Raw genomic sequence first — 25,203 nt, 5'->3', positions numbered from 1 at the left:
TTTTTCTGGCAGAGAAATCCTCCCAGGAAGCCTGAAGGCCCAGCCACTGTCCGTGGGCGCTTTGAGGGGAAATGCCCCCGTCGCACTGAAGGTTTCAGTCCCCTCTCCCCACTTCCCAAGGTGCTAAAGGGAGTCTGGCTGTATCACCGCTCCTTTTATTCATTCTCATGTGGCGGAGTGATTTGAATCAACTCCATAGCTCTGTAGTCAAGCAGGTCTATCGTGATCGACAAATGGCTTAAAACAGATCCATTTACTAACACACTGAAGGGGCAGAAACCGAGGCTGGAGGTCAGATGCGGCACGGCAAAAGCCTCCTTCCCTCTCGGTGACCTCCAGGGGCTTTTCTGCCTCTCCGAAGCCTGCCTTGGTCTGGCGGGGGGGGAAGGAAGAAGGGAGTGGGGTCATCGGAATGAAGCCCTGCATCAGGACGGTGGGGGCTGATGGGTGCAGCAGGCGGCTTCCGAGTTTCCTCCCGCTCTCCTCCTGATTTCTCTAGAGTCCCTGTGGAGAAAGGAAACCGGCCCGTGACTTTAGCTCAGTTAAGCAGCTCAACTGCCCAGCCCTTTCTTAGTTTCAAGGGAAGAATCCCGGGGGGGAGAGAAAATATCATGGGGGAGGGCCCAAAGTCAGACTAGAAGGAGAAGTGCAGGGAGGGGGCTTCAGACAGACAGCAGGCACCCAAGTGCCCAAGAGAGGCCATCGAAGGCCATAGAAGCCCCCAATGGGCTGGGGGCTCCCGGTCCTGTCCTGTTACACAGACACACACACACACACACACACACACACCGGTCGAAGGCCAGGCAAGGTCCCCCTTCCCCACCCACCTCTGTCACTTTGTGTCTCTCCTGTTCTGGTAGAAGAGCCTGCAGCTGGTGACTGGCCATCTTCGCCTTATGCCAAACATTGCGGTAGCTCTTCAAGGCCATCTGCGCGTGTGAGAGAGAGAGAGAGAGAGGGAGGGAGGGAGGGAGAGGGAGAGAGAGGGAGAGAGAGAGGAAGGAGGTGAGAACACGGGTCTCCTCCTCCTCCTCACAGCCCTTCCTGCTGATGGAGGCCTCCTCTGACCTCGAGGAAGGGCTGAGCCCGCCCCTCCCCCAGGAATCTCCACTTCCTGGAGGCTGGTGTGCATAGGTTCACAACACACTACGGATGTTCTCACAAAATGGTTAGCAGATAACCATTAAAGCAATTTACCAGAATGTTACTTTTCACCCCTAGGGCAGAATATTGCAGATCACCCTCTCATTTCCCCCCAGATGTGGGACAATTTCCAAACACACCACAGACAATACTGCTACCCTTCAAAAAGACCTTGACTATGTATCAGAATGGTCAAACAAATGGCAACTTCAAATCTCAACAAATCAATGCTCTGTCTTACATATTGGCAAAAAAAATCAGAAAATAAAATACAAGCTGAATAGTCAAGACCTTGTTGATGATCCAAACTCTGTCAAGGATCTTGGAGTACTCATCTCCAATGATCTAAGTGCTAGAGCCCACTGTAACTACATAGCCAAAAAGGCATGAAGAGTTGTTAACCTAATCCTGCGTAGCTTTTCCTCTGGTAATATCACACTTCTAACTAGAGCATACAAAACATTTGCTAGACCAATACTTGAATACAGCTCATCAGTCTGGAACCCACATTACATATCTGATATTGGCACAGTTGAGAAAGTCCAGAAATATTTCACAAGAAGAGTTCTCTACTCGTTGCAGAATACCTTATGCCACCAGACTTGAAACTCTAGACCTAGAAAACCTGGAACTACGACGCCTTCCCTCCGATCTAAGTATGGTATATAAAATCATACATTGCAATGTCCTACCTGTCAATCAATACTTCAGCTTCAACCATAACAACACAGGAGAACACAATAGATACAAACTCAAGTTAAATGCACCAAACTTGATTGCAGGAAATACAACTTCAGCAACAGAGTGGTCAATGTCTGGAATACTCTACCTGACTCTGTGGTTTCTTCCCCAAACCCCAAAAACTTTAACCTTAGACTGTCTACTATTGACCTCACCCCTTTCCTAAGAGGTCTGTAGGGGGTGTGCATAAGTGCACCAACGTGCCTACCGTCCCTGTCCTATTGTTTCTTTTATTTTTCTTATATGTATCCATGTATTCATAACTATGTTTTTACTTATACCTATTATCTTGTAAGCAATTGACAAACCAAATAAATAAAATAAAGTTGCAGTGTCCACTATTTATATTGTCCGGAAAAGGTGGGGGAGGAGAGGGGCAGTTGGAGTCTGGAGGACTACTTGGGAACGGAGATGTTTTTGCAGGTTGGCCCTGTGCTTTGCAGGCTGGTTTGGTGTACAGTAGTCCTCAGATAATGACCGGTTATTGAGCAACCGTTCCAAGTTACAGCAGACTCCATTACAGTTGCTATTCAAGGGAGTACTTGTAGTAGTGAAAGTGCCAGCCTTGAAACCAGGGGGCCCTGAGTTCTAGTCCTGCCTTACTTCTCATGGAAGCCACCTGAGGGACAACAGCAATGCCGGCTTTCTACTCTATTACAAAAATGTCCCAAAATGTAAAAGGTTAGGTAAGCAGGGAAACCATTCCACCCCAGTCATGATGCAGACTCCAGGTCTAGCCCAAGGAGCCCTCTGCAAGGCGGGCGTCCTCCCTCCCCTCTCAGCGACGGTCCCCCAGTCACTTGCAGCGTTCCTTGTGGCCCGCAGATCTCTTGGATTCCAAAGCCGAAGCCAAAGTCACAAGGAGGGCGGATGGCCCAAGAACCTGGCTCAAGTCCCTCTTATGGACAAAGGACAATTGGCTCTTACATAACATCAAATGCTACCTTGTCCTTGTTTTTATTTCTCAAGCACCTGAGCACCTAACTTGGCAACTCTCATTCTAGGTCTCTTTTTCATTCTTGCACCTGTCAACGTTGGAGGACTTGTAGCGTGATGTCCATTCAGAGTAACCAGAAAACCAGCCATTTGCATTTTCCACATGAACGCAAACAAACACCACGGTCAGAACTTACCGACTCTTCCTTTGTTACTGACCTCTTTGAATGCTCGGAAAGTTTAAAACAAAAGTTTCTCTAGAAACAGTGAAAAACAAGCTCCTGCCCGTGGTTACCAACTAGGAAACCTGGTCCTTCATAACCACAGAAGCTTAAGCATATTTACTGACATGGTTTTCCCATGATGGGTCTTTAGGAATGGTCTCCAATGATTTTCTTCAACCGGGTGCCACAAACTGCCTTGTGACACACCACTAGATTGTGTTCCTAGGAGGAATGCAATCAGGTATCAGATGTCTTTCCATCCAAAAGTGACCCACTCTCACAGCCCTACCTCTGCAATTTCCACCTTCCTCTCCCAGATCCTGAGGCTGTTTTCTAGATCATGGACGGTCATCTTCTCATGAACATAGTTGAGGACAGGAGGAACTCTGTATTCTGCCAGTTGTCGCCGTAGCTTTTTGTTCAGGATCTCAGCCTTCAGCCGTTCCTGGGAAAGAGACAAAGTCCTTTGCGAGGGACTCTGATCTTGGCCCTGGTCTTTTGCCTACCGCTGGATTTTGGATAAAGGATTCTCTGGCAGATAGGCCGCAGTCAGGAAGGATGGGATCTCACCGTTCTCCTACTCTGATACTAAGCACAGGAGCCCTCCAGCTAAGCCCCTTCCTTTACTCTTGGTACACACGACCACACCCCATTGTATAACACCAACGCAATTATTAAATTTGCGGATGACACGACAGTGGCGGGCTCATTAATAAGTACAATGAGTCTGCTGCTTATAAAAAGGAAGTACAAGGGCTGACACCGTGGTGTAAAGAAAATAATCTTACACTTTAACACCAAAAAAAATAAAGAACTTATAATTGACTTCAGGAGGAAGAGAGGTTTACATTTACCATTGTACATAATGGTGAGGAGGTGGAGAGGGTTGGTAGTTTTAAATTTCTGGGCGCTTCTATCTCGGAGGACCTCCTCTTATAACTGCTGCCTTCTGGCAGAAGATACAGAACAATTAAAACTCTGACCACACATTTGTTTCCTGAACAGTTTTTATCCCAGAGCTATAATGGCACTTAACAATGAAGTTAAGGACCACCATCAGTGAGCAGTTGGACAGTATTACTTGGTCTGTTGTGTGGAGGCTTGTGTGTTTTCAGGAAGTGGGGAATTTTGGCGGGTGAGGAGGTGTTTGGGGATTGTCATGTGTGTGTGTATGTTGAGTCTGGTCTCTGGGTGTTACATGAATTTTGTTGTATGTATACTGTATATATACGTACAATGACAATAAATAATTCAATTCAGTTAACATTAACTGGGACTCAGATTTTTACCCATATAAAATATGGCACCGGAAAAGGATTAAACCCATCCGCCCTGATCTTGTCTCTTCCTTAAATACCGAGCCCCTTCCCACTTCTTTGAAGAAATGACATTCATAGCACACTAGATGGATTCCTAGGAAAATCTACTATTAGTGATCAGGGAATTTCTACACTGTCACCATTTCCACTTTCCAATTTTCTGTGAAGCAGTCTGAAAAAGTCCAATTGTCTTCCCTTCTGCCAACATAGAAATGCTGGGAACAAGGACTGAAAAGCTCGGCCTGCTCCAGGTGGCCTCTGTTCTTGCAAGTACTGTCATTCCTTCCCCCCTTGAAAAAAACTGGAGCAGCTGCCCCAGTCCAGGGAAGGAGGAAAAGGATGGTCACCCCTCGGGGGAGTAACGGAGCAAGAGACGCCAAGGCCGCCAAGCTCCCTCCAGGGACAGAATGGGCTACCCCAAGTCCCACAGGGCTCCAGCGCTTCCAGCTGCCAACTGGTTTTGGGGCAGGTTTTTTGGCATCCAGCCTAAGCCGGAAGGAGATCGTCTGAAGAGGCAGACAATGGCAATCCAGGAAGAGAACAGAAGTTCCCCAGTGGTACATCAGCCGCTCCACCTTCAGAGGGGAGAAAGCTGCGGTTTCTGGGACTAAACAGGCACCACTGCTTTTTAACCATCTGCTTTTTGAGTCTCCACATTTGCCCTTTCCAGTTTTTAACATTTTATTCCCACCCTGAATCATGAAAGATGGTGAAGCCACTCATGCCAAGGTTGACTCTTTTCATTTCCTGCCCAGGTTTTAGCACACATGGACCTTTGGTTTGTTGGCTTTAATGTCAGGGCCTGGATGGATCTACAATTGGATCCAAACTGATTGAGGTACCTGAGGAATCAAAGGCAACAGTTAAAGCAAGGGGGGAAAAAAGTAAAACCAGGGTAAAGTCAGATATTCAAATGGCTCTAAATGTGCCTGGAGGCGACCTGGAGCACACACACACCACCCAAGGTCTTTCTCCTCGTGGCCCCTGCTGGAGCCCACCTCTTCCCCCTACCTCTTCCACAAAGATGGCCTCGCGCGCAATTTTCTCCAGGGACTCCTTTCTCTGTGCAATGTCTTTTACCAGGTAGGTAGCCATGGCCGTTGCATAGTGCAGCTTCCTCTAAAACAGAACACAACCCAGAAGGTGGCATCATTGTCGAAGTACAGAAACGTGAACGTACTTTGGTTGGACAAAACCTCCCGCGAGAGTCCAAATACGGAATGGACTCTGCTTGTTTGGGGCAGCCTTTCAGGTTTCCTTGTTCCTCCTTAGCCACGGTGGCGCAGTGGTTAGAGGGTGGTACTGCAGGCTCCTTCTGCTGCCTGCCGGCTGCCTGCAATTTGGCAGTTCAAATCTCACCAGGCTCAAGGCTGACTCAGCCTTCCATCCTTCCGAAGGGGGTAAAATGTGGAGCCAAATTGTTGGGGGACAAGAGGCCGACGATGTAACTCTGTAAACCACCCGGAGAGGGGCTGTAAAGCACCGTGAAGCAGTATATAAGTCGAAGTGCTATTGCTGTTAGTGGTTCCCAGGAACACCCTTAGTGGTCTCCTATCCTGCCCTAACACTGATCTCTCCCACAGGACTGAGCGGGAGAGCCGAGGTTCTCTTGGGGCTGACCGATCGGGGTCCATACGAGATGCAGGGATGGGGAGCATCCTTCTGGGGATGAAGGACCAGAGCCAGGGAGACTCAATTGCCTTACTTTGTAGTAGTTAAGGATCTGCAGGGTGTTGCCAACGGTCAGCTTCAGCTGCAGTAACTCTTGGTTTCGTTCATCTATTTTCTCCAGGAACTGAGCATTCTCAATCTTGAGCTGCTGGAAATCGACCTCGTGCAGCGCCTCTCCCAGCTCCTCCTTCTGCAAACCAGCCACAAATTGTGTTGGGCAGGCACCCATTTGAAGCATTTCACAGCCAGCCCTGCCTGACCGGGCTGGAGAAAGCTGGTCAGCCCTGGGACCTGGCCTTATGCTAGATCATTCTTTGATTCATGCTTCACTGCAGTGAAGTCAAATTCAGATAAACACAGAGCCTTTTCCACTGACAGGAGGAGCTGAAGAGCTGTGACTGCCTAGACTGAGAAAAGCAAGAGAATCTCTGGAGTAGGGTAGAGGGAGGGGGTGGGAGGAAAGTGGAGTGAGTGACAGCACAACCTTAAAGTGCAAATGTGTTGCTCTTCTGTCCTGCAACAACTGAGGTTAGGCCAAGTTTTTAAATAATTTTATTCGTCTTAACAATCCATGGTTAATTTTAGCTCTGGTTGGCTCTTTGTGGTTAGTTTATTTCAGGGGTGTCAAACTCACGTCACAGTGGCATCACGTGACATATCAGGACATTTCCCCCATTAGCTAAACCAGGCATGGGTGTGGCCTGCGGGTCAGAAGTTTGACAGCCCTGGTTTACTTAGTTGGGGTTATTCTTTTAAGTATGATGTATGAAATAAGTCCATTTGGCTAGTCTACCCTGCTCAAACTGTTGTTTTGCTTTGTCCCTTGGTATCCCAGTTCTGGACATATTCTCACTTCAAGGACAATAGATGAAATGAATAACAGAATAACAGAGTTGGAAGGGGGCTTGGAGGTCTTCTAGTCCAACTCCTTGCGTAGAACCCCATGGCAAAGGGATGAAATCCTCTCAACTGACTCAGGCAGGGCCAGCAACCTTGTCGTTAATTTGGCCTTGGACCTGGCAATCATATACATGTTGGTTATAAATATGGGAGTTAAACTTAGATTGTTAATAAATGTAGATGGTACTCTATCCTGATGATTATAACGACAAAAACACTGTGGTAAATTAGCAGCTGATTTTAATTAAGTAGAAAAAGTCCAATCAACCTTAAGGCAAAACAGTGGATTTTAATAAGCTAAATTGGTATGATTAGGTCCTTGAAAATTCCACAAACTTATGGGAGAAGGCTGTTATTAAAATGAACCTTAGTTCTAGATAACATTTCCTATGCTAATTAGTCTTAAATACTCAACAGATCAATACATTATTGAGAATATTTTATAAGATGGAGGGAAGCAGCCTTCCCAGTTTTTTTCTGTGTAAATTGCAGCTTTCATATAAAGATGGCAAATTTTAGTTTCTAGATTTTCAATTTACCACAGGGATTAATCCTACTGGGCTAAATAAAGACTTAGAAGTTTTTTTATTTCTGTTTGTAATTTGTTTCAAAAAGCATTAATTATTGGCATAATTAGAAAGTTGTTGTCTGACTTCTCAGACACCTGGGCAGAGTTCAGCTTTAGCCACAAATCCGCTTTATTTTTCAACAACAAAGGCTGCAAGGTACAGTTGGAGGATTTGGGTGAAAGCTGAAGTCTGAATCCTCTTTGTTAAAACTAGTTTGGAATCACCCCAATTTAAAAAGCTAAACCTACATTTATTTAAATAGATGAATATTGCTAAAACAAGAGAGTAGTGGAAGATGCCATTCAGAATAGGAGGATTCTAAGCAATGAGTCATTTGGGGTCTGGAAGAAGGTCCAGGATGCTTCTTGACTTCTTCAAGGGAGACCTTTCCTGCCCTGCAGCCGATGCCCAGGTTGGCAACCCAGCCTTTTCCAGCTCTCAGCCGCTCTCGGCCGAGGTGGGGGGGCATCTGAACTGGACTGCACAGACTCCGACTGCTGGCTTCCTGCCACCGGGGGGGGAGCCACCTGGAGTTTCCTTTGTGGGGGCGGGGGGCGCTTGAAGATTTCAGCTCTCTTTCTGAAGGGCAGCAGAGGTGGGGGCACAGAATGGGAGGAGCAGCGGTAGGGATCACCTTGAGAGCTGGAGGATGAGGAAACACCCGGCCGGCCCGGATGGAAGAAACTGGAGTCTGGGCCAGAAATGGGGTTTGACAAAGCGCCTGGCTTGGCTCTGCCTAGTTCTCAGGAAGACAAAGGGAGGAAAGGGAGGCACACCCCAGGATGTCTTTGCAAGCTTGTAATAAAACCAGCCTTAGTATTCATGACATTGGTTTCCTAATCTGGTCTACCTCGAAGGGCTGACAAGGTGCTGGGGGGGGGGGGCAAGTAGAGGGCTAAGCCTGCTCTCAAAAGGTAGTTAATAGCCCTTATTCACACTGGAACAGCCTGGGTGTGGGATCAGGCCTAACTCATCAGAAGATTTCCTGTCATGCTTATGGGACACGTGACAGGCTGGGTGTGAACTTTCATGCTGGAGTTATTTTTGAGGGGATTCTTATACCTATGATTTAAGCTGACCTGTTTTTGTCTAAAATTCACATTATTATTATTGATAAGCGTTAAGAAAGAGAAATAAGAATTTAAAATGTTAAGGCGATTTCTAATTATATGTCACAATCTGGAGTTTATCCATTTATGAAGAATTTCATCTTATCAATCTTGAACTCTAGTTAAAGTTGTAATTAAGTTCTGGGGCAAAAGGAATTCTCCCTCCAGAGCTGGAATTCTGGGTTGAAGGAAAATGTCCACACCACCAACCTCTGAAGCCAAATTACCGGAATCCCGACTTACCCAATTCCATCCTGGGTGAAGCTCAACTAATCGCTTTTATGCATTTATTTTAATACATGCACATCTTCTTTGATTAAGATCCCCCTCTTTCCCCCTTTTTTCTGCTTGCTTTCTGTTTGAGATTTTAAAAAGCATCTACTGCGCATGTGATGCTTTAAAACCTTCAGGTTTTTATTGTTTCTACATTATATATATAAAAATTAAAAGCGCCTTTGCCGGCATTGTCAGGAATGGGCTGACAAAAGGTCTGTACCTGCTTGAGTTGCATCTGCATCTTCTGCTTCTGGACTTTTAGGGAATCGTTTTTCAAATGAATTTTTTCTTTCATAACATCCTGAAAAATAAAGCAACCTGGCTGATTTTTCAGACTTCTTCCTCCTTTGGGAAGAACTCTTTCCCTCCCATACTTGATCAAGACAAATACTCAAGACAGATTTCTGCACCCTGGTAAGGCAGAAAGCCAGATTGGGACGATTGGGGCTTGTGTAATTTGTGAAGTTTAGGACTATGCCACACAAACTATACAGCAAGTTATGTTTCAATTAGGCAGCCTTGTAAATTAATTTAAAGAAGTAAATATAAATGAATATACTGAGTGGCTTTGAACGTGGTGAAAATGAATCTTACTTACAAGCCAGGACTGCCTTTTTCTCGGTCATCATATATGACAAAGGAATTCTGCTATAAAATGTAACTACCACAATAATTTCTGAGTTTGGGAATGAATTACAAGGTCCTTATTTTCTGTGAAATAAAAATATGTAAAACACCTTATATTTATCTATTTAAGCCTGGCCAGATAATTGGAATTCATGAAAGAGAAACCAAGTGTGTATTAAATGGATGGTCAGGGTTAGCCACAACCCTCTGAGGAGGACAAGGCGTGGGGTCAACGGAAAGGACATTCCTTACCCCAAGGCAGATGGGCTTGCACTGTTTTTCACAGCTTATAAATTCACATGTCAATTACAAGTCAAGAGCTGCATTCTCATTTTGGGAGGGTGTTTCAGGAACTTTAAGGAGTGATGTCGGTTCCTCAATTATTTGGGAGGCTTAAAGCACTCTGAAACTCCCAAGCCCAAACTTCTGACCTCCCTCAGCTTGGGTCCCTGAAAAGAATGACCACACTTTTTGCACATTTTACGGCTCCACTGAGAATTTCCCACCTCTCCATGCTGTGACTTAAAGAGAGAGAAGATGTGACCACCATTAGGATGCAGCTAAATCAAGAAGCATATTCTATTTATTTTGTTGCTGTTATTTTTGTTTATTCCAGTGGTCACCAACAATTGGGCCAGGGACCACTGGTGGTCTGTGAGAAAATTTGGGTGGTCCACTGAGAAATGTCACCCCCAAAGTACCCCCCAAAGCAATTAATCCAGGCTGCACAGGAATACAAGGCTACGCCACCCACACAGCCCACGGGAACACAAGGCTTGCGTCGCTTGCGTTGTGAACCACACGAAGTAGTGAGGGGAGTGGGGAAAGGGCAGAGGGGTGGGAGGAACTTGCCCCACATGCCTGGCCTGGCCACCAGGCTGCTTCTTTCCACTTCTTTCTTCTGCTTTTTGGCTGCACGCAACGAAAGCAGCCAAAGTCTTTCTTTCTCTCCCCCAAACTCTGCCAGAAAGAGACCCTGCAAGGCCTCCTGCTCCAAGAGGCTGCGCCGGCACGACAAGTCTCATTTCTGGTGGAGTTTGGTGGAGAGAAAGAAAAACTTCTGCTGCTTCTGCTGCTTTCCTTGCATGAAGCGAAAAGTTTCTCTCTTTCTCTCCCCCCCGAGAACGGAGCTGGAGAAGGTATCCTGCAATCCCAAATAAAAAATGATTGATCGGTAGGAAAATGGGGTGGGGAATTTTCCTGCAGACTCTTTTTGGGGGTTTCCCAGGGTCTCTGGTCCGTGAGATTTAAAATTATGAGTTTGGTGGTCCCTGAGGTCCAAAAGGTTGCCGACCCCTGGTTTAATCAATTTATATCCCCACCCAATTCACCAGCTGCAATTCTAGGAAGCTTAAACAGGATCAAGAAAACACAAAAAATAAAAACAGAGAGCAAAATGCAACCAAGACCAACACAGGCATAATCTCCCCTATCATAAAAATGGTCTCATCCAACCCCTAGTCTAGGAATTCTGTGATATCAGATGTTTGAGCCACATTGCTTGCTTCCATCCTGATGTCATTTATACTCAATAATAGAGGATCAAGTAGACAGAGGATTTCCAAAATGATGATCATATTTTAATGGAGCTTTATAAAGTGAAAGATTATTTATTTTTGAGGACGGTCTAATAAAGGAACAATAATTCAATAATTCTCTGAAGGCAATGACAACCAGAGATATCTAAATGTGTTTCACTGTTTGGCACATACCAAAGGTCAGGAATACTGTAAGAATGCCAATGAGAAAATAGACCTTGTGTCCACATTCACCAATTTATAAGACTCAAAGGAGAAGAACCCATTAAGAGCCAACTTTCTCTTACTGACCCTAGAGCGAATCCGGTCCTCCATGTACCGCAGCACCTTGTCAGAGGCAATGACGCTCCCTTTCTTCTTAGTGATGGTTTTCACTATGTCTTTGTCAAACTCTATCATAGCTCTCTTAATTTCAACCAAGCGAATATCTGCTTCCTCTAGGATAGCCTGCAGAATTCAAATTACATTGGAAATAAATACATGTTATATTTCACTTATTTGCTGGGGTGTGTGTGTGTGGGGGAGGGCAGACCTGGATGCTCACCCTTACATATAAGCAACCACCAGCAGCCACAGTCCCAAAGAATGCTTGGCCTTGTCACAGCTCAACCTGTCACCTTCAAGACAGTAGAGTACAACCCTCTGGAGCTGGTGACACAGAGGCTAGGAAAGACAGTCCAGCCCAGGGTTTCTTAACCTCGATAACTTTGAGAGTTGCGGACTTCCAGCTCCCAGAATTGCCCAGCAGGTATGCCCAAACAGCCCTTCAAAGGGAGGTGTTACCAGGTAATTCTGCAAGCTCCTTTCCGAATTCTCCTTCATCAGCTGCAGCTCTTCCTTGGTCTCGTCCAAGTCCCGCTGCACCAGGTCACATTTCTGTTCCACCGTCAGACATATCACTCGATCCACTGTGATCCGGGACTTTGACTTGCGCCTGCCCCGTGGCTGCAACCCAAAGGGAGGGTCCTGAGTCACCCACCCTCCAGCAAAAGCCAAATGTTCAGTCTTAGGATTTGCCAAACTAGTTTTCAGCTTTCCTTTTTCTGATCCAGTATTAACTTTTAGATGTCTTAAGACAGGGGTCTCCAACCTTGGTAACTTTAAGACTTGTTGACTTCAAGCTGGCTGAGGAATTCTGGGAGTTGAAATCCACAAGTCTTAAAAGTTTGCCAAGGTTGCAGACCCCCTTCCTTAAGAGACACCGGGAGCAAATATGACTTAACACCTCATCATAAAATGTCAACTTAGAAACATATTTTCAAACATGAACATGGGAACAGTGAAAACAATTCATTCAACAACTTCAGCAGCAGCATTTTCTACACTGGGCCCAACAGGGAGAAGTCAGAGTCACACTAGGTGTTAAATTGATCTACAGGAATACCTTAAAGGTGTCTTGCTGAGGATGGTAGGGAACAGGATGGTCCTATTACTGGGTCGAGCGCTACGTTGTTACCTAGCTATGTGCTTGTGAGCATCTCAACCCATGTGCTGGGTTCTGCATTGGCTGTGACTCCCCAAGCGGTTTCCTGAAGCTGCTCACAAGTGCCAACGCATCAGTCGCCAAGACCAAGTTTCTTCTTCCTGAGAGGAAAGACTCCATTGCGTTCCCAGCTGAAGCCCGTCCAACGCCTTCCTTGCCACAGATGCAGGGGTGTCAAACTCACCTTGTCACGGCGGCATCACATGATGTATCGCGACTTCCCCCCCTTTGCTAAACCGGGCATGGGCTTGGCCAGTGAGACAGCCCTGATCTAGAGCCTCCAGATCCTCAAGGAGAAAACAACCCCTTCCATAACAGGCATTTCTCCCAAATCCTGAACTACAGCCAGTCTCCTCCATTTTGCCACCACTGAGTTTCAGTCACATCCAGTTCCTTACATTGAGGGTCAGACATTCATTAACCCATGGAGACATTCCCAACCTTGAGTTCATCGGAAAGGAGACATATGGCTGCCTACTATTAGTTCCAGAGATGTGAAGGATCCTTCGAAGTATGGAACCTCAAGCACTCCAGCAAAAATTTAAGGTCAACACCAAAAACCACAGAGAGTCCAAGATTAACAAGAAAGATCAGAATGTATTTCTCTCTGAAAAGGTGTTGTCTCCATGTCAAATCCCAGTCTAAACTCAGAATGAAAAGGATCGTGATAATCTAATTTATTTCCCTAAGTCTGGAAAAAAGATAGAATATTGGACATTAGCTGATACTTAAGATTAAAGGATGATTTCCTAAGGAACAATATCACTGATGCATCCTTAAAAATAATATGAAAGTCCACCTGCCGAAAAGAAGCATTTGGGGAGAAACACAACGATCCTTGGTCAGATGAAGTATTTGGAGGGAGGCTCTTTTATAAACAAAGCCAGGGAGAGATCCAAAACACAAATGTGAACTTTTTATCCATTCCTTCAAGTAATTAATTGTGAATTTGATTCAAATAAACATTACTGATGTGAGCATAATCACATGATGGCACAATATTGGTCAAAGTGGCTTCAATGCATCGGTGCTCTCTTACTCCAAACAGACTGTCCAGATCCTTCATAATGGAGCTCAGTCAAAACTTGAGGGCGACCAAAAGCACAGAAGTTGTGGATGCTCCATCACTGGAGGCTTTTAAGGAGAGCCCGGACGGCCACGTGTTTGGCATGGTATAGGGTCTCCCGCTTGAGCAAGGGGTTGGACTAGAAGGCCTCTGGGGTCCCTTCCAACTCTGTGATTCTGTTATGATGTTGCCACAATCCAGTGGGAGGATTCAATTTTTTTTTACTACCGGTTCTGTGGGTGTGGCTTGGTGGGCATGGCAGGGGAAGGATACTGCAAAATCCCCATTCCCTCCCCCCCCAACCTGCTTTCCAGCTCCCTTCTCCTATGCAGGGCAACCAAAGAAGAGCCAGCCAATCCGCTAGGCCTCGATGGGAGGCAGGGAAGAGATGGGGTTGGCGGGGCCAGTCAGAGGTGGGATTGGCCGGTTCTCCAAACTACTCAAAATGTCCGCTACCGGTTCTCCAGAACTGGTCAGAACCTGCTGAAGGCCACCACTGCCACAATCCCACTTGTCTTTATTTATCTTTTCTGTTCTGCTCCACTGCTATGGGATCCAACATGGGTTGGGTGCTTAGCAGCCATTTAATGAAATGTCAGGGGATTCTTCTGATGTTCCATTTCTCAACCCATGTAACTTAGAGGTAGCTGGCCAGGTTTGAGAAATTACCCCATTTGGGATTTAATAGAATTCCACAAATCTCCATGTGTGAACCAATCTAATCCAGGCTCTGCCCTTGCTGAGGAAAAATGTTGCAACAATCTGAACCTTACCAGGAACTGCTCCCACCCTGACAGTGTTGGAAAAAGGATGGGGGAACCTCAGTTCAATCCACTCTCAGCTGCCTGTTGCCAGTCCTAATTTCTCAGCCCAAATGGACTTCATCACTGGGCTGTTGTGGCAAAAAAAAAAAAAAAAACAGAAAGAACCCCACATGCCACCCTGAGGCTGTGGAGGAATGCCAGCCTGAATCTGGCAAGCGTAGAAGGCTGTCACTAGATTGTGTTTTCCAAAGGGTGGGGAATCCTTAAGAGGAGGGTAATGTGTTGCACAGCATTTTCAGCAGCACTCGAGCTGTGCAACACATTACCCTCCTCTTAAGGATTTCACTTTAAGCAGAAGTGTCCAACCTTGGCAACTTTAAGACTTGTGGACTTCAACTCCCAGAATTCCAGCCAGCTTTGCTGGCTGAGGAATTCTGGGAGTTGAAGTCCACAAGTCTTAAAGTTGCCAAGGTTGGACACCCCTGCTTTAAAGCAAAGCAATGAACTGAGGGAAAATGGTCTCCGCTCTGCCACAGGGACCTTTCCTGAGCTCCCTGCTGGGCTTTTGGCTTGTGCCAGGAAGCCAAACCCGATTTCTGACCCACCCGATTTTGGCTTGTGGCTTGTGCCAGGAAGCCAAACCCGATTTCTGTCTGCCCCGTTCTCGGGATCACCTGAGTTGGACAGATTTCACGGGCTGCAAAGCTGCAGGAGCAGGCAGAGGCTGCTGCTAAGTTTAGGCTGACACGAACGGGTTGGGATTGCACTGCTGAAATGCAGGCTCTGACTGCCATGGAGAAATTATATCTGAGCGAAAGTTTTGGGGGAAAGATTTAAGATAAAGCAAATCTTAATAACTCAAGTAAAACAATAAAAATATAGTATTTCAGGGTGAATTTGCAAACTAGATTTAACTGTGTGGAGGAGTAAATAAAAAAGGAAGGTAAGTGTACCCAGGTATTAGATGAGCAAATAGCTTAACCAGGTTAGTAAAAACCTAATGGTTGCCTTGGCAACCGTAATTAGATTGGTTTTCACTTTGACAGTGTTTTAAACCCTAAGACATGTGTGAATGCTGCCCTTTTGGGCAAACAAAAATTATGGATACATTCAGTAGGCGTGTGATGTAATTCAGTCATTCAGAAGCCTACCCCATTACTAAAATGACAGCACAATAAATGATTATATAGCTTACATACGGTGCTTGTCCCATGTCCAGCAATGAACTATGTTTTTCTGCTCCCGCGTCTTTTGGCTCCAATCTATTGAAAAATTTCTCAAACATTTCCGTTTCAATTTTGAGCATGGAGTTGGTGTGGCTGAACACAGAGGAAAAATTCAGTGAGTGAACTTATAGGCACGTGGCTCATCCACATGTCTGAAATGAGAAAAAAATGCCAGTAGCACTTGAACAAATTCAGAGAAAGACAAATTCCTTTCCTCAGTTCAGCACTTTTAAGGGTTTTAGGCATGTTGACCATGGAGAGCGCCTTTCAGATGAGGAGCAGCAATTTAAATTCTGGAATGGTGATTATGTGACCCTGACACACTGCAACCTCTCTAGATATATGCTAGTTGCCAAGCACCTAAATTCTGACCATGTGACTGAGAAGCTGCTGTGACTGTCATAAGTGCAAAGACCAGTCACCATTATTTTCAACACCATTGTAATTTTGAACAGCTCTTAAATGAATGGTCCATAAATTGACAACTATATTCCATAAATATAATGAAAACTAAGCAATACAATTCAAGTTACCTTCTATTTATCTCAACTCAGCTGAAAAGGAAAAAAAGCCCTTGGAGAATTCTGTTTTACCCCCCTGCACTCCCATTTTCTCCACTTTAAGCAGTCATTTCTCACCCATAGAATTAGAGCTCTGAATATCTCACCAGCCCCCTCTCATTTTATTGAGTTGCTTGCAACTCATAAGGATCCTTGAAAATGGGCTGGGTGAGCTGAATTCTTGGTCTAATGAATTCTGCTGCTGATCAGAACTTTTAACTTTAAAATGGCTAGGGATGGTTTCTTACGTGCTTTTATATTGGGCTTTAACCACTTTTTATTGGATTATTAGTCACTTAGGTGAAGTGGGTAGCCATACAATTTGAATAACAATCATTCCTTGATTCAGGGAGCAAGATGGAAGTTGGGCATCATTTTCACAACTGAACGTGGCTTCAATTGGACATAGCAGACTATAGTATACAAAGCTGTACCAATGTTCCATGTGAACATGCTGACAACTTTTATGGGCATCTCCCTAATGTTTACTGTGAATGTTTTATAGATTAATCTTCACTGCAAGATGTTACATTTCAAATAACTTTTTTTTTCATTCTCTCTTCCCACCTCCACCCTCCTTTTTTTGTTCCTGGCCAAGAAAAACTCAAACGAGGCTACTCATCATGAAATCCTAAACAGATTATACACCCTCTCTGCTGAGACTTTCTTACTGAACTATACCAAGTTGACTGATTATATATCATCAGGTCAACTCTTGGCAATCTGTTGGATCACTTCAGATTTGCTGCCATAGGTTGGCTGTTTTTCTTATTGCTTGCCATATTTCAGTGGGTATCCATCAGTTCCTGTAGCCTTCAGAAGGGACCAGAGTGTTGATCTAACTTCTAGTAGTAGAGCTTCTTGTACGTAATGGATTTTGACATGTCTACTGTACAGTGTTTCAACATATTCCTTCCATCTTCCTTCGATCTCCTTTGAGTTGGTTACTATCTGTCCATCAGCCTCCAGCACACCAATTTGAGGTCAGAACTGCCTTCTGAGTTCAGAGATGTTTTGGAGGACCATCCTTATTTTTCCATGTCTCAACATTTTTTTTATATTGCGGTGACCAAAACTGCAGTATTCTAAATGTGGTCTCATCAAGGCCTTCTAAAGTGGTACTAACACTTCACATGATTTTGATTCTATCCCTGCTAATGCAACCTAGGATGGCATTAGCTTTTTTGGTGGCTGTAGCACACTGTTGGCTAATGTTTAGGTGATTGTCTACAAGGATTCAAAGATTCCTTTCAGTTACCATTATTGAGCCAGGTTTCACCTCATTGTTACCTGTACATTTGGTTTTTCCTGCCTATGTGTAAAACCTTATTTTTCTATACATTGAATTTTATTTTGTTAGATAGGGCCCATTGTTCAAGTCTGTCAAAATCCTTTTGGATCCTGAGCTTTTCTTCTGTGGTGTTGGCTATTCCTGCCAGCTTAGTGTCATCTGCAAATTTAATGAGTTCCCCTTCTATTCCCTCATCTAAGTCGTTTATGAAGATGTTGAAGAGTCTTGGGCCTAAGATGGAACCTTGTGGTACCTCACTGCTTACTTCCCTCCATGTAGATGTAGCACCATTAAGGATTACTTTTTGAGCATGATTTGTCAGCCAGTTGCGAATCCATTTGGCAGTGATGCTACCTATCCTACATTTTTCTAGCTTACCAAGAAGTAGGTTGTACTCTACTTTGTCGAATGCCTTACTGAAATCTAAGGATACTATATCCACAGCATTTCACTGGTCCACTAATTTAATCATTTTGTCAAAGAATGTGATAAGATTTTTTTGGCGTGATCTATTTTTGACAAACCCATGTCAGCTACTGGTTACAACCTTGCTTCCTTCTACCGTGTTTCTCATATAAGGCCGGGTCTTTTTTTTTTTTGAGCCCCGAAAAAATGGCTAGGCCGTCTTTTCGGGGTGACTTAATTCCCTCCCCCTTGCATCTTCGGGCGGGTGGCGATGGCTTGGATGTTGACCTCGGCGTTGGTGGGGTACTTCGTATCGGGGTCAACGCAGGCAGCACCATATCCGGGTGTGCAACAAAAGTACTTCCTAACAGCAAGCCCCCCACCATTCCCCCCATTTCGCATGTTTTAATATAGGCCTTAATTTGGGGGGAGGGGCCTTAATTTCATTTCATGCCTATAAAACATGCGGGGACTTTATATTGGGGGAGGCCGTATTGTTGGAGAAACAGGGTAGGTACTTGCAGATCTGTTGCTTATGATTATGATTTAGACAAACTCCTTGTGTGTCCAATCACACTTGGCCAATAAATAATACTATTATTCTATTCTATTCTATTCTAGTCTATTCTATTCTATTCTATTCTTCTATTCTATTCTATTCTATTCTACTCTACTCTACTCTATTATATTCTTTTTAAAGATTTTATTCTCTTCTCTTCCCAGGTATTGATGCCAGGCTGATAGGTATTGTAGTTTCCTGTATTTGTCCCCCACCTTTTTTTAAAAAATGGGAACTACAGCAGCTCTTTTCCAGTCCTCAGGTAATTCCCAGGTGCTCTGGAATCCTTGAAAGATCCGGTTCAATGGTTCTGAGATGACCTCTGCCAGCTCCTTCAGAACTCTGGGATGTAATCCGTCAGGTCCCAGTGATTTGAACTCATCTAGAGTGGACAGGTGTTCTCTTACCATTTTCTTGCTAGAAAATGGTAAGACCTCTTCCCTCTGCATTATGATTGACGCTCCTTTTTACCTCACCCCTGGCTCCCGAGGGCAGGGTCCCCAACTTGGCCACTTTAAGACGCGTAGACTTCAACTCCCAGAATCCTGGGAGCAAAGCTGGCTGAGGAATTCTGGGAGTTGAAGTCCACAGGTCTTAAAGTGGCCAAGGTTGGGGACCCCTGCCCTAGATGGCTGCTGCCCAGCAGCGAGAGGGCCTTCACACCTGGGGGGGGGGGCTGCTGGGAGTGTATCGCTCAGCCCCCCCAAGGGCAGGGAGCGGCTGTGGCCCAACGCAGCAGCGGCGGCGGCGCCGAGCTCCAATTCGAGGGCGGCAAAGGCAGCCTCGGCGGCCCCCGACCGAGCCGCCCCTTCCTTCCCGGCCAGCGGCGGGCGCACCTGTTCTCCTCCACCAGGGCCAGCAGCTGCTCGGTCGAGAGCTGGGCCAGCTCCACGTGCAGATCCTCGGCCCCCTCGTGCGACTCGCCCGTGTGGACGCTGTCGCGTTCCGACTCCTCGTCTCCCAGGACGCTGCCCGAGACGCCGCGGCCCAAGCCGGGCGGCCAGCAAGCCGCCTCCGCCGGCCCGGCGCAGGACGCCGCCCGCATCTCCGCGCCGGGCAGGCGCAGCAGGCCCCGCGCCGCCTTCTCCCCGAAGGCCTCCATGCCGCCGCCGCGCCTCTCCTGCCGGGCGTCGGTTGCCGGGCTGGCAGCCCGCCGAACCCAAGAACCGCTCGCCAGCCCCGGCCCGAAGGAGCGCGAGATTCTCCCGGACTACGGCTCCCGTCAGCCCCGCCGGCCCGGCCCGATGGCGAGGCATCCTGGGAATTGCAGTCCGAGGCGCCGGGCGTCCTCCTGGGCGTCAAGGCGACCGGCCGGCCGGCGCGAGAGCCGACCAGTCCCCGCCGGAGGTCCGCCCCGCCAGAGGGGTCGCTGCAGTGCCGGGGCGAGCCGGCAGGCACCGCGGCCTTCCTCTCGCGCGGGGCGGGCCGGGCCGTGTTGCTGCCGCCGCCTTTGCCGCGTCCGGTGCGGCGGCCAGCGCCGCGGCCAGGCCAGAAGCGCCCTTCCGCCGCCGCCGGCCGCCCCGGCCTTCCCGCTCGGCCCGGCCTGGCGCCGCAGCCCCGCTCGTCGCGCGCGCCTCGGGGCTGCTGCTGCTGGCGGAGCTGCTGGGCCGCCGGTGGTGCTGCCGCTTCGTCGCCCCCGCCCGCCGCCCCCGCCTGCTCCTCCTCGTCGCCGCGCCGCCGCCCGGCCCCGCCATGCCCGGCCCGGCCGCGGGGAGCAAGGCCCGCGTGTACGCCGAGGTGAACGGCCTGCGGAGCCGCGAGTACTGGGACTACGAGGCGCACGTCCCCACCTGGGGGTAAGCGGGCCCGCGGCGGGGGGACGGACGGCGGGAGGCGGAGGCTCCTCGGGCTCTCGTGGGAGGAGCGCGCCGAAGGAGCGGCGCCTCGGTCCCGTTGCCGTCGCCAGGGAAGGGGCTACGGAGGGACGGAGTCCCCCGGGCACGGCCGCTGGGTGGGAAACGCCACGAGGCAGCCTCCCTGCCCCTTCGGGTTGGCGGTGCAAGTCCGCCGGGGACGGTGGTTGCGATGGATGGGCTTGGGGGGGGGAGGGCCTCGGGACCCCCGTGGACGTGGCCTGTAGAGCCCCCGCGTGGGACGAGCGGCAGGGAAGGCGAGGCGTTTCCCGCTAAAGGTCTGGACAAAGGCTCCTCGGGATGGGCAGCGTTGCCCGAATGGCTGTAATAGGTGGCATTCATCTTGTAGTTGGGTTAAACTGCCGGGGGACTTCAACCTTGGCCGCTTTAAGCCTGGAGGACTTCAAGTCCCAGCATTCCCCAGCCAGCTTTGAAGTCCTCCTGAAAGTGGCTGAAAGTGGGCCAAGGTTGGAGACCCCTGCGTTAAAAGTGTTCTACGAAGTACAACATGCCTGGGCTTCTGAAATACGCCAGGCTCTGACTTGGCCAAAAGGGATTGTAGCTTTTTAGATCCGTGTGAAAGAGACCCCCCCCCTTCTAACCCCCTTCTTTTGTATGACACTCTTTGGCCGGATGTGATGGGAATGGGGGGGGGGTCTAGGTTGGCATCCCCCGCAGGCTCTCCCCAGATGCTTTGGGACAGCCGCTTCCAACCCCATAATTCTTAGCCCAGATGGAAAAGACTCTCTTAGGCAAGGGTCGTCAAACTTGGCAAGTTTAAGACTTGTGGACTTCAACTCCCAGAATTCCTGAGCTAACATGACTGGAGGGGGAATTCTGGGAGTTGAAGTCCACAAGTCTTAAAGTTGTCAAGGTTGAAGACCCCTGCTCTTAGGAGAGAATAAGAATTGTTGATAAGAGGAACCTTAAGACAATCTAGAGCAGGGATCTTCAACCTTGGCCGCTTTAAGCCAGGTGGACTTCAACTCCCAGAATTCCCCAGCCAGCATTCTGGGAGTTCAAGTCCACCAGGCTGAAAGTGGCCAAGGTTAGAGACCCCTGCTCTAGAGTGCTGTGCCGTTTTAAACATCAGTTCTACGGCAGGAATGAGAACTCTTCTATGCTGCTGAGAAATTTCAGCTTTTCTCTCCAGGCTTCCTGTGGCCCTCAGAAGTTACCCTCAATGAATTTGTCCCCATCCCATTTCACATTGCTGGCCATTCCTTCTCTTTCTTTCTTTTCCCCCTTTCCTCCCAAATTAATCTTGGGGTTTGCTGTTGCCCTTTTCAAAGAGCCTCTGTTTGAACCCTTCTTCCGCATCCATATAGGTTCCCTTTCTTCTCCCCACCAATCAGTAGCAAACATGAAGGGTAAGAAGCCTGAGAGGTGATGGGCTGTCTTCAGCTTATATAATTCATTTTATTTATTTAAAAGTCTTATATAGATACCCAACAAATGCACCCAAACCCTGGGCAGTTTACAGGCAACAGGAAACAAGGTTAAAAACCATCATGCTGACTGCCGGCTGGGGTGGTTATAGAATTCTCCTTTCCAGCAGGACCAGTCAAGTGAGAGCCTACAGAAGAGGCAGGGCTGTTGCCTCCCCTGAGGATGTCTTTTTACTAGTTCCTCACTCTGAGGAGAGCAGAGGATCTCTCTGTTGAGTCTCTTCTCAGTCATTTTCCTCCCTCACTGTTTGCAGTAATCAAGACGATTATCAACTAGTTCGGAAACTCGGCCGGGGAAAATATAGTGAAGTCTTTGAGGCTATAAACATCACCAACAATGAGCGAGTGGTTGTGAAAATTCTTAAGGTGAGTTCTTACCAGATTCTTATCATGGAAATTAGGAATGTTTATGTTGATACCTGGTATTCCTAGTATTTTGCAACAGATTGATATACAGGTTATCCTTGATTTACGACTGGTTGTAGTCTGACAGCCATAGAACAGGTGCTTTTTGGCCTGTAAAAGCCTTTCTGAGCATCATAAAATGTTGCCCCCCCCCCCAAATTATATGCCGGGTGACCTGTTTGCATTTACAATTACTGTAATTGCCAAGTGATCTGCAATCATGTCGTGATTTGCAATCCTCCCCGCCAGCTTGTGGAGGGAGGGGAAATCCTTCTGCACCCTAGAGGAATGGGCCTCAAATCTGATGAAAATGCTAGCCAAGCCAAGCATTCTGAAGGGCTCTGGACTTTTTCAGAATTCTGAGGCTCAGAACCTTTCAGAAGGCTGGCTTCGTTAGCGTTTTCTTCTCCAAAGAAGAAAGTGTTAGTGAACAGCATCCTCTCACAATGGTTCAGAAGGCCCCTTTCTCCAAATTGTGTAATTTTGGGAAGGAGCCTTCCGAAACATCCCAAGAATGGGGCCCACCTGTACACTGGAACATGGCAACAGGAAGGTAAGTGGACCTGCACCTGTGGATGGGAAGAGGGACGGCATGCGCTGGGCCTCCCTGAGCCTCCCCCACTGACACTCACATAATGGCCACAATGGGAGAGCTCAGAGTTCGTTCGTCATGTGGGTGCCTCAATTAATGATTACAGTCATGACCAAAATTCCAGGCTCAAGTGGTCATAAATTGAGGGCTACCTTTAGTAAATGAGTTCACATTTTGTATGCAAATTGAAGTGCTGGTTTCTACCTTTGGGCATAGAAACTTTTATGAAAGAAGTATTTCTCCTGTTTAAAAAAAGGATAAAACCGCATTTGGAACACTTCTGTCATAAAAGCTTCCAGAACAACATTTTCCAGTTTGGAATGATATTACTAGTTTAATTGAATTTTATAAGCACAAAAAAGAATAGAGTAGCGTTCTATGTAAATTATTTATTTACATAAATTTTTATTTATGTAAAATAGCGAACGTCAGATATATTAAAAGGGGAAATGCATGGCTAATTGCCTTTCAACATGGAAATAATCAGAACTTATACCCAGAATTTCCCTATAACAATGAACTTTGAACAATATTTTACTACCTTTTTGAAGTTTCTGCAAATTTGTTTGTTAAAAGAAAATAGCCATTCTCTTTCACTGCTGATGTTAAGAATAATCATAATTGGAGACCATGTTAAATCAGTCAGTAATTCTTTCAAGAACGAAAATTTAACACTGCAGAACTGTAAATTAGAATAGGCATGGGGATTTTGAATAGATTTTCTCCAGAGGTTTAATGTAATTGTGAAACATCTTTTCTGTGTAAATGTAACTGGCACTGACATTATAGTAGTTTCAATATTAGTAAAATGCTATTTAATTAGATTATTCTGCTGGATGTCGTAGTTCAGTATATGCCTATAAATATCTCGTTTTCTATCCCTGTCCAACTTAATTTTAAAGCAAAATATATCTAAATACATTTCAGCCCATCAGTAGTGGGGGGACATCTTCACAATCAGCAAAACATTTTGTAACTATCCAAGCTAATGATTACAAGATCATTGTGGGACGGATCCCCTCCAAATAGCCATGTTGTGAAACTGCTTCTAACTTGTTCCCCCAAATTCCAGAATGTATTCCATTTATTAAAATAGTATGGCATTTTAGTTCATGTAGTGTGCAAAAAGGAAGGAATAGAAAAAAGTCGCTGCTTCTGTGTGTCATCTTTTTGGTACAGGTAGTCCTCAATTTAGCACCACAGTTGAGCCCAGAATTTTGGTTGTAAGTTAGGGTGGTTATGAAATGGGTCCCCCTATGACCTGAATCAATTTTATGACTCTTTATGGTGGTTGTAAAGCATTTTCACCATAGATGTTAAGTGATCCGTGTCTTAACCGTGGTGAACCATTTGTGAGATGGAACATCTTCGTGGAGAAAAAGTGGACCAGACAAGAGAACCAGGGTTTCCCAGGAAAGAGGCAGCACGTTCCAGGCAAAGGTCCTGATTAAGAGACTGCCCCATCCCAAATTGGGTGGGGGGTGGAGAGGAAGAGGTGAGGATTAGCCACACTGGAGAATTTTCCAGGATGTGTCTGCTAGGGGAGAAGGTCATCGGTTAGTCTGGCAAGATTCCGTCCATTGGTGTAAGCAAATAAAGGATCGGGCTTGAAGGGATTTCACAGTGCCGTCTTTGGGTTTGGGCCTCAGCGTGTGGCTGCCTAGTGAATGTGGATGTTTCCTATCAGAGTATAGCAAAAAATGTCATAAATCACGACCCAATGAGCCCAGGACTCATTGGAACTGGTAAATTGTAATACGATTGCAGTAAATGCAACTGCTCTTAAATGCTAGCCAGTTGCCAAGCAGCTGAAATGTGATCATGTGACCCCAGGGGGTGCAACTTTTTACATAGGTAGGATGTATTTTACAGGCGGTAAAGCACTCTTTCCGAGGCTGTCATAACTTTGAAAGGTCATTAAGCAAGGACTTACCTGTACAAGGTTTGCTACAGACCAAAAGTGTTTTCAAAAGGGATACGAAAGTGGGGAGCCCCTATTTTTTGGTCCCCCATCCCTGGCTTACTAAGGATTCACAATCCCCGCAGTCGCCCTCTAGATCTTTAATTTTTCAACTGTATTTTCTGCTTTTGTGCTGCACCTGATGGAAGGAAGTGAGGCACCTGAGACCTGAGTTCTTTTTGTGCTCTTTTGTTGGCTCATAATATCAGTATTGCTCAATTGAAAGGAGTTGCTTGTTGTTTTTTGTTTTCCTAGAGGACCTTTTCTGCAATTTGTTTTTAACTGCTCAGACTCGGGCTATTTCGGCCAGACCGCTTGCTCTGAATTGTTTCATGTTCGTCCTTTGGGCTCATCCCATGCAGCCCCTGTCTCTCCACAGGCTTGAATCCCTGACATCATGAAAAACAGTTCCTTTTTCTTGGTAGTATCCCTCATTTCTCATGTGAATGTGGTGTTTGTGCTGAATTAATTAGAGTTGCCCTGAGTAGCGTTAAGAGATGGCGTGCTAGACTTGCAGAGATTCAAAAGTAGAAGTCGG

General features: G+C 46.6%; 2 protein-coding genes across 3 annotated transcripts in view; one reads left to right on the top strand and one right to left on the bottom strand.

The window, feature by feature from the left end:
- Window positions 1-139: 139 nt before the first annotated feature.
- Window positions 140-19,750, bottom strand: CFAP263 (cilia and flagella associated protein 263). Of its 2 annotated transcripts, XM_087971861.1 has the most exons (10): window positions 19,244-19,595; window positions 15,562-15,685; window positions 11,837-11,998; window positions 11,345-11,500; window positions 9,109-9,189; window positions 6,069-6,224; window positions 5,375-5,482; window positions 3,334-3,489; window positions 828-929; window positions 140-504 (listed from the first exon to the last, which is right to left on the bottom strand). In XM_087971861.1, the coding sequence occupies exons 1-10, from the start codon at window positions 19,507-19,509 to the stop codon at window positions 496-498; spliced, it is 1,320 nt and encodes a 439-aa protein (XP_087827987.1). In that variant the 5' UTR covers window positions 19,510-19,595; the 3' UTR covers window positions 140-495. The 2 variants fall into 2 exon arrangements, with proteins under 2 accessions (XP_087827987.1, XP_087827986.1); XM_087971860.1 differs by lacking the exon at window positions 15,562-15,685 and having other exon boundaries at window positions 19,244-19,750.
- The window catches only part of CSNK2A2 (casein kinase 2 alpha 2), a 27,963-nt gene continuing 22,475 nt past the window's right edge, over window positions 19,716-25,203 (top strand). The window contains exons 1-2 of the mRNA XM_087971862.1: window positions 19,716-20,203; window positions 21,963-22,074. Of these exons, the coding sequence (XP_087827988.1) occupies window positions 20,100-20,203; window positions 21,963-22,074 (216 nt within the window). The 5' untranslated portion in view covers window positions 19,716-20,099. The remainder of the gene's footprint in view (window positions 20,204-21,962; window positions 22,075-25,203) is intronic.

This window comes from Notechis scutatus, chromosome 9, assembly GCF_049901735.1.
Source record: "Notechis scutatus isolate UNSWTSFEM ecotype Mainland chromosome 9, rNotScu1.2, whole genome shotgun sequence".
In the NCBI taxonomy this organism is placed as follows: domain Eukaryota; kingdom Metazoa; phylum Chordata; class Lepidosauria; order Squamata; family Elapidae; genus Notechis; species Notechis scutatus.
The sequence above is the reverse complement of the archived record's forward strand: the minus strand, read 5'-3'. Positions and strand labels throughout refer to the sequence as shown.

Excerpts from the sequence above, each read along its gene's own strand:
- CFAP263 (XM_087971860.1), bottom strand. The coding sequence starts at position 19,663 with ATGCCTCGCCATCGGGCCGGGCCGGCGGGGCTGACGGGAGCCGTAGTC. Across the intron at positions 5,483-6,068 it reads AGATCCTTAACTACTACAAA|AGGAAGCTGCACTATGCAAC; the intron begins GTAAGGCAATTG and ends GTTCTGTTTTAG. Across the intron at positions 930-3,333 it reads GGAAGGTGGAAATTGCAGAG|ATGGCCTTGAAGAGCTACCG; the intron begins GTAGGGCTGTGA and ends TCACACGCGCAG.